General features: G+C 35.6%; 1 protein-coding gene across 4 annotated transcripts in view; it reads right to left on the reverse strand.

Annotated features, from left to right (window-relative positions):
• Nucleotides 1-684: 684 nt before the first annotated feature.
• Nucleotides 685-10,000, reverse strand: part of LOC115232051 — a 14,116-nt gene continuing 4,800 nt past the window's right edge. For 2 of the 4 annotated variants that reach the window (XM_036500232.1, XM_036500233.1), the window contains exons 2-5: nt 9,273-9,497; nt 6,883-7,902; nt 5,088-5,244; nt 685-856 (exon numbers count right to left, since the gene is read on the reverse strand). In XM_036500232.1, coding sequence (XP_036356125.1) covers nt 705-856; nt 5,088-5,244; nt 6,883-7,902; nt 9,273-9,461 — 1,518 coding nt within the window. In that variant the 5' untranslated portion in view covers nt 9,462-9,497 and the 3' untranslated portion in view covers nt 685-704. The remainder of the gene's footprint in view (nt 857-5,087; nt 5,245-6,882; nt 7,903-9,272; nt 9,498-10,000) is intronic. The other 2 variants (XM_029801928.2, XM_036500231.1) reach the window with 1 other exon arrangement.

The raw sequence follows: 10,000 nt of genomic DNA on the forward strand, positions 1-10,000 counted from the left end.
ATGAGAGAGCATCAAAATCTTTTAAGTGCTTAGGGCTTCTATGGATCTTAATCTGGTCCTCCTTACAATACAGGGTATTTTATATATATTATATGTATATATATATATATATATATATATATATATATATATATATATATATATGACATACCTATAATATTATATATATTATATATATATCTATACATATATATATATATATATATATATATATATATATATTATATAGTATAAACTTTAAAAAAAAGGTGTAGTGAATATACAAACGAACAAATACTAAATACACAGGCGAACAGAGAACACAGAAGGTCACCAACTCCTCATTAGTTATCGACCAGAGGGTCAAACGCAATTTCGGCCATTATCGATAATACTGCTTCCATATTGCTTCACATATATATGACGGGCTCCTTTCAGTTTCCGTCAACCAAATCCACTCACAAGGCTTCGATCGGCCCGAGGCCATAGTAGAAGACACTTGTCCAATGTGCCGCGCAGTGGAACTGAACCCGGAACCATGTGGTTTGAAGCATGCTTCTTACTACACACCTACGCCTACTTTTCAGTATCCCAGTACAGCTGGACAGAGAAGGAGGTCCTATCATTCCCTAAACCAAGCGATAGGACTGATAGGGTGCGAATTTTAGATTTTTCAACTGCAAAGCAAGACACTGCTACCTCTTCGCTCAGTGTGTCAATGGGTCTTACCTGATGGCTTGCTTGTATTTTCCCTGCATATAACAGTTAAAACTCATGCTTGTGTAGAGCAAAAGTGTTCGGTATTGAAGACGGCGGGCCTTCAGGATCGGCAAAGCCTTCGTGTAATATTGCATAGCTTCTTTGTAGCCACCGGATTCTGTTGAATGATAAAACGTCGTTTGCAAATGAATAACTGAATAATGAACTGCATAAATTAATCAATAAAAGATGTACATACAGATTTAAATATGCATGTATATATATATATATATATATGTATGTGTGTGTGTGCATGTATATATATGTGTATATATAGGGAGAGTTTACGAAAAAAACAAAAGACGAAGACAGGTGGTGTACAAAACAAACAGATATATTAGTATAACGCTCAGGAATAGAAAAAGACTTTTACATTTCGAGCCTACGCTCTTCTACAGAAAGGGACACAGAAAAAAAAAACAAGGAGAGAAACAATGAGAGAAAAAAAAGGAGAGAAAAAATGAGAGTAAAAAGGAGAGAAAAAAGGAGAGGAGAGAAAAAAAGGAGAGAAAAAAGGAGAGAAACAAGGAGAGAAAAAATGTGTGTAGTAGCTAACGATCTATCATGGCGACTGACTCCTATATGTATATACATACATACATACATACATACATACATACATACATACATACATATATATATATATATATATATATATATATATATATATATATATAATTACAAATTGGGATTTTACCAACAGGACAACAGCTTCAATTTCAGGACAACCTTATTTTCTGGAGTACACATACAAAGTTATATCTAAAATACTAATCTAATAATCATTTTAAAGCCTACTATAACGTACAAGAAAATAAGGTACTGATAATATTAATCAACCCTACACGTGTTTCTGGCCTGGTGGTTTGGTTTGTTTTTCCAGGCTATACAACTTTACGGAAATTAATAATTTATTGTGAAATTTACCCCTATCAATACTTGTATATATTACCATTATTATGACAAAGGTAAGTTAATAATATTTAAACAGTAAAAACCTCTACATATGTTATAAATTTATTTATTGAAATAAACTAGTAAATGAAACTATTTACCACAATATATATATTATATATATATATATATAATATATATATATCTATATATATATATATATATTATATATATATATATCTTTATATATAAAAGTAAGGTTGTGTGTCTGTCTCCTACGATTTAGATTCCTAACTACTCCCACATTTTGCGGTGCAGTTTAACCAAAAACGGGTATCTTATAGTCGTTATTCATATCGAGCCCTTCTGGGTATTAGCGCGCGTCTACGATGAGTCTACGATTTAAAAAACAATTTACCATAATTTTTCCGTATTTTTAATGCATTTTTACTCGGTTTATATAAGGGAAATAACTCTCTAAAAATGTATTATTAAATCTCAGAACGTAAAAAGCTACAGTAACACCCCTCTTTGTGGTTAGCCATATTGAGATAGGTGATACTGCTAGTATATATATATATTCATTATATCACTGATAATAATTTTATACACGGAATTCATTGTAAAATTGAAAAGAAAACAAACAAACAAATAAACAAACAATAAAAAGGTGGGTGCTATTAAACAAGTACAACTTCCGTTGTCTTTCAGAATCAACTATTATATAGAGTGGAGTGAAAGCAGAAAATGTTCTGCTTAGCTCAGAGTCAGGAAAGCATGAGGTATGTGTGTGTGTGTGTGATATGGCGCCTTTTGCATCTGTTTACGAGGCTAAGATTTAGATATCTAATATTTCATCGTCGTCGTCGTCATCGTCATCATCGTTATCACTGTTGTTATCATCATCATCATCATCACCATCATCATCATCATCGCCGTTGTCGTCGTCATCATCATCATCATCATCATCATCATCATCATCATTTAGCATCCATGTTCCATTTGCCTGTATGCGTGCGTGTATACACACACACACACACACACACACAGCATATACAAACGCACAAACGTATATAAAATAGTTAATTATATGCATGTGTGAGTGTGCGTATGTCTACGTAAACACAATCGCAGAAAAACATATGTATTTACCATGTTGTGTATATAATAGTGTTCAGGTTTGTTTTCACGCGATAAACAGTGTTTATATTTATTTACGCGAAGACGTAGGCAGAACACCCTCAAATTAATTTTGTTCTTATACATGTATACACTTATATCTTTATCTATGTACGTACGTACGTATGTGACATACGTGTGTATGTATATATGTACGTATATGTGTATGTGTGTGTGTGTGCGCGCGCGTATATATATCTATCTATCTATCTATCTATCTATCTATCTATCTATCTATCTATCTATCTATCGATCTTCTATCTATCTATCATCTATCTATCTATCTATCTATCTATCTATATATATATAATATATATATTATTGATAAAACGGTAAGATACACAAGAAAGAAAGAGACCTCAATATTATGTAAATAGAGGAAATTTATCTATATAATAGGTTACATTACTCGGTAGTCAAGATAAAACTCTGAGTTCAGATGCCGAAGTGGAAATCCACAACACCATCTCTTCGGTTATCTGGCTATTTGAAAACGTTATGAAAAAATACGTTAAAATGAAGGGAAATTACTCTTTTATAATCTGCTTTGCCTGCGTACTTATACATCGCTCGCATTTTTCGTCATAAAAATTATATAAAAATACATAAAAATATATAAAAAATATAAAAAAATATAAAATCTTCTTGGGACATAACACAGAAAGCATGTTCTATCCGTTTTCTTTAGGGGAGACCAAAACGTAACAGGAATTTAGTCACATGTTGGGCATGATCCGAAAGCTCTGTCCTTGTATTTAGACATGTGGTAGGGTCTAAGCTGCTTTTCCAGATAAGCCATCTCTCCATGTCGCATAAACCGCACCTTCCGTTTATGCGACATGGATAGATGGCTTATCTGGAAAAGCAGCTTAGACCCTACCACATGTCTAAATACAAGGACAGAGCTTTTCGGATCATGCCCACATGTGACTAAATTCCTGTTACGTTTTTGGTCCCCTAAAGAAAACGGATAGAACATGCTTTCTGTGTTATGTCCCAAGAAGATTTTATATATTTTTATATATTTTTATATATTTTATGTATTTTTATATAATTTTTATGACGAAAAATGCGAGCGATGTATAAGTACGCAGGCAAGCAGAGTTATAACAGAGTAATTTCCCTTCATTTTAACGTAATTTTTTCATAACGTTTCAAATAGCCAGATAACCGAAGAATGGTGTTGGTGGATTTCCACTTCGGCATCTTGAAACTCAGAGTTTTATCTTGACTACCGAGTAATGTAACATATTGTATAGATATATTATAATATATATATATAATATATATACTATATATATATATATATACTATATATTATATTTTATATAAAAGAGAAGTTTGAAAACGCCACTATATAAGATAAATTTTAATTTTCTTAGAAATTTTACATGTTTCGCTTCTTCTTGAACAAACGAACCTTATCAAAAATATTTAAAAAGTTAAGTGAAATAAAAAAGTTCGTAATTGTTTCTTACTAGTCTCAACAGAATCTACGTGGGTTGTTTTTTGTGGGGAGGAAGCATATATATATATATATATATATATATATATATATATATATATATATATATATATATATAATATATATATATATGTATAATTATATATATATATATTATATATATATTTATATTATACATGCGAAACGAGACATGCAACATAAAGAATATTCCCCTTCTTCAGTTGTCCCTGTTTTCATCTACTCCGCGTTTCGAAGTCAAGGAAATATATATATATATATGTATATATTTCCAAGCTGATAGTTCCGGCTTCAGTCCCACTGCGTGACATTTTGGGCAAGTGTCTTCTACTATAGTCTCGGGTCAACCAAAGCCTTGTGAGTGCATTTGGTTGAAGGAAACTCAAAGAAGCCCATCGTATACATACATACATATATACATACATACACATACACATACATACATACATACATACATACATACACACACGCTCGCGCAAAATTTACAATTTTTTAATTGAACACAACATAAACAAGAGATGCAAAAAGAGGGTGTGATGGGAGAGAACGAGAAAAACGTTAAAACGTCGGTGGTCAAAAAAGTCAGCTTCGAATAAGCGGCGGCAAATAAGCGGCGGCAAATAAGCGGCGGCAGAATGGCCGTGCCAAAATGCCATATAATACCCGATTTAGTTGCTATTTATTATTGCTCCAGCAACATTTTAAAGGCCCCCCCCCCCCGCTACTTAAGCAGTCAAACTGATATACTAAGTATAAAGGCAATAAAATAGACAGCTACATAGCACTATCTTACCTGGGTAAGCTGTGAGAGCCCTTCCGTAGATGGCCATCATTAAAGCTTGTTCTTCACGGTTTCCAAAAAGGTAAGAATAGTCCAGACAACCTCGGAAGAAATCTTTCGATATTCTTGGATAACACAAAGATATTATGCATTCTGCAAGAAGAGCAATCTGTAAAAAAAAAAGAAATTTTATATATATATATATGCGTATATTGTTTGCCTGTTTCAGTCATTAGACTGCGGCCATGCTGGGGCACCGGTTTGAAGAATTTTAGTCGAACGAATCGACTCCGGTACTTATTTTTTAAAGTTTTGTATTTATTCTATCGCATCTCTTTTGCCAAACTGCTAAGTTACGGGGACGTAAACACACTAATACTGGGTGTCAAACGGTGGTGGGCACACACACACACACACACACACACACACACACACACACACACACACACACACGTGTATATATATATATATATATATATATATATATATATATGCGCTGGGCTTCTTCCAGTTTCCATCTACCAAATCCACTCACAAGGCTTTGGTGGGCCTGACGTCATAGTAGAAGACACTTGCCCAAGGTACCACACAGTGGGACTAAACCCAGAACCATGTGGTTGGGAAGCAAACTTTCTACCATAAAACCATTCCTGCACCACACACACACACACACGCACACACACGTCGGGCTTCCACACAGTTTTCGCCAACCAGACTCACTCACAAGGTATTGGTCATCCCGGGGCTATAACAGAATACACTTGCCCAAGGTGTCGTGCAGTGGAACTGAACCCGAAACCACGCAGTTGCGAGTCACATACTTTCCACACAATTCTATTCATTCTTTTATTAATGTCATTCTATTCTATTTCCTTCATTATATTTTGCTAATCCACCGAGGTCGATTTTACCTTTCATCCTCTCGGGGGGGGGGTCGATAAATTAAGTACCAGTTGCGTACTGGGGTCGATCTAATCGACTCCCCCTCCACACTTCCCAAACATTTCGGGCCTTGTGCCTCGAATAGAAAAGATTATATTTTGCTAACACAAACAAACTGTAGATTCCAAGCTGCCTCGTATTTTCACCTATTTAATTAGCTGCCCTATTTCCTATACTTACCTTCATTCGAGCCTCCTACTTACAATATAATATAATAATATAATATAATATATATATATATTTATATACATATGTACATGTATATATGTATATATTAAACTACAACCATTCCTACTTCTCAAAGATTGTATAAGCGATATTTTTTTTTACAAGTGGTCTTTATTAAGATTTTGACACTTTGCCAGATAAGACCGTTGTAACTCGTAAACACGAATTGCTTCTGCGACTTTATTTAAACCATACGTGTATGCATACAAACATACGTACGTACATGCATACATGCATACATACATACATACATACATACAAGCATACATACATGCATGCATACATGCATACATGCATACATACATAAACATACATACACACATACATACATGCACACATACATACATACACACATACATACATACGGTTACGACGACGAGGGTCTCAGCTGATACGATCAATGGAACAGCCTGCTCGTGAGATTAACGTGCAAGTGGCTGAGCACTCCACAGACACGTGTACCCTTAACGTAGTTCTCAGGGAGATTCAGCATGACACAGAGTGTGACAAGGCCGGCCCTTTGAAATACAGGTACAACTCACTGTCGTCACTTCCAGTTTCTGTCACAATTTACTTTCATTGTTTTTAGGACGATTTACTTTCACTTTTTTTAATGCATGTTAACCGAGATATTTACCTGGAAGTATATTTTATAACTTTCTTCGATGTTTGTAAGGTGAATCCCTTGACGCATGGATTGGCTTATTTTCTCCCAGTTGTCGTTTGCAATTCCAACTGATTCGAACAAAAGTCCCTTATTGTAGATATCTTCCGCCGTCTGTAAAGCTTTCCCTAGTATTTTTGAATATTTGAGGTAAATAACATCATTACAATATACATGAGTGAAGGACCCGTTAACATAGCGATACATCACTGATTTAAGCCGTTTACGAGTAAACTGCAACATTATTTGACTGACTTGTTTACCTAATCGAAGTCTTTGGAAATTGATTTTAGAGATTGTTTTTAAGTTCTCTGTTTGAAAATTTCCTTTTAAACATAATATATTCGTCTGGTTTTGTCCTTGATCTCTGTTGTTTCGTTGTGTTTTTCTAGGAGTTAAATGCTTTCCTATATGGTCAATCACACGTGAGAATTGGTCGACATTTCCTTCCCCTTGGCACACAGCAAAGCCATCTTTACTGCAGAGGTACGAACAAATATCTTCTAACGAATATTTCGACAAATGATTTGATAATAATTTAGCAAGAGCTGTGAGCAAACCAGGCCGGAAGTTAGAATAAGCGGTGATAAAATCTATGCAAATGTCCGCCTCTTTTGAAACATCAGCTTTGGATATTTGATAGAAAAGCAGACGTGAATCGGAAGCGGTTAGTGGAAGAAGATTGTATTCTTTCCAAGAAATATCCTTCAACGGAAACGGTTTCCAGTGAGCCATAATGAGAATAAATTTCTTATTGCAATGCGAAGATGAAAAGGAACGAAGGAAATGCTGAAATTCTTGGTGCCATTTGGGGTTCAACTTGTGGAAATCATCAAAAACGTAGATATTAATGCATTGTTGGTTGCTTTGATTGCTTCCAGAAAATTCTTTGAACCGTTTCTCTCGAATCGTTTTCCAGTCTTCAGAAGAGAAACTAACAATGTCTAGATGTATTTCTTGAGGATATTTTTCGCGTTTTAATTCATCCAATACCTGAAAACAGACAAAACAAAGAATCACAATTATATTATAATTAATATTATACAATCTATATACTTATATACTTAGAATAAATATAAGAAAAGTTCCGTCTAATGACGTAATATAACAGGTATGTATGATAATAGCTAGAGTTGGCTTTTTCCTCTCTGAAGACGGCGTGGTTAGCTTAAATGGAAATCTTTGCCAATGACCTATGCACCATAAGCACAGCTTTCCTAGAAACAGCTGTAAGAAATCTTATGCATTACTTCTTAATCCCTTATTTACTCTATCAACTCCGTAACTGTTTAAATCATAAATTACATACTCTAGAATGATGTCACATGTTTTGCTTGTTCATTATTTCTTTTTAATATATACCTTGTTCGTTATTTCTTTTTAATATATACCTACATATATTTATTATACATGCACAAGATATTAAGTAAGAAATAATTCTATTTTTTTGTTTTGTGCAGAATTATTTCATTCACCAATGCTCAGAGATAAACATATGCACATACGTAAGAGCAGAAGGGCTCTATTGCTGTTGTCAACGAACATAAGTTGTATACATACATGCTGACAGCGACCGTAAATAGCCGGAAAGCGGAGAGCGGGATATCCCTTTTCCGTACAGTTTCAGCTTTAGACCGAAAGTCTCATCAGAAGGGTCGGCAGAAATCGGTAGATTCCGGACAAACATCGCCACGAAGATATATGTCCACTCCATAAAAATTTATGGATGATTTAGCGAATCGCTAATGTGTATACAAATAATTAACTGAGACAGCTAGTTTGTAGGGTTTCATCAAAAACGAAAGCAAAAATTGTCATCAAACATGACTGAGGGTATTAGAAGATCTACACTGCTAGAAATAAGAGCTGAAGGGCTTCTGTTGCTGTTGTCAATGCACATATACATACATGGTGGCAGCGAGTGTAAATGGCCGGAATGTGGCGATTGTGATGTCCCTTTTTTCTTTTTTAGGTGGTGGTGTGTTTGTTGCAGTATGTGTGTATATATATATTATATGTATACCACTACCACCACCACCACCACCAAAACTACCAAAACCACCACCACTACCATCACTACCACTACCACCGCCACCACCACCACCACCACCACTACCATCACCATCACCACCACCACCAAAACTACCAAAACCACCACCACCACCAAAACCATCAAAACCACCAAAACCACCACCACCACCAAAACTACCAAAAACCACCATCACTACCAATACCACCACCGTCACCAGCACGATCACCATGACTACTAACACACCACCACACCACCACCACCACCAAGCCCCTCCACCACCTGCATCAACTAGTGACGTCATAGGTGTCGTCTGCCATTTTCTCTTGCTTACCGTTTTAACAAAGTATGTCTTCCCGATGTGTGGAAGTCCGTAGATTTGAATGAGGGCGACATCTTTTTGTAAGAGAAAGCGTTTCAATGTTGCTCTCTCTTCGTTTCGTCCGATAAAGACTGGTGGAGACGGCTTCATCTTTTCTTTTTCTCCTTTTGGCCCTGCTGCTGTGTCTGTTTCTAATGACATCAATCATGTAAGACAGACGGCGGCTGAGAACATTCTAGATGAAAGAGAAAGGTATAAAGAATAATAGTGTGAGTGAGGGGGAGAGAGGGGTATTAGAGAGAAAGGGAAAGAGAAAGAGAGGGGAGAAAGGGGGAGAAAGGGGAGAGAAAGAGGGAGAGAGAGAAATAGACAAGGTAGACGGCGAAATATAGAGACAGAAAGAGAGAGATAGATGAGAAAGAGAGAGAGAGACAGATATAAAGAGATATACAGAGAGAAGGAGAGATAAATTGAAAGAGAGAGAGTGAGAGAGAGACAGAGACAGAGAAAGACCAACAGAAAGAGACAGAGAGATCAATAGAGAGAAGGAGAGATAAATTGGGAAAGAGAAAGAGTGAGAGAAAAAACAAACAAGACAGAAACAGCAGAATATAGTGAGAGAAAGAGAGAGCGATTGAGAGAGAAAAAGAGAGGCAGAGAAGAAGGAGAGGGCGATTGGGAGAGAAAGAGAGAGAGGAAGAGACAGAAGGAGAGAGCGATTGAGAGAGAAAGAAAGAGAG

This window comes from Octopus sinensis, unplaced genomic scaffold (assembly GCF_006345805.1).
Source record: "Octopus sinensis unplaced genomic scaffold, ASM634580v1 Contig19203, whole genome shotgun sequence".
Taxonomy (NCBI): domain Eukaryota; kingdom Metazoa; phylum Mollusca; class Cephalopoda; order Octopoda; family Octopodidae; genus Octopus; species Octopus sinensis.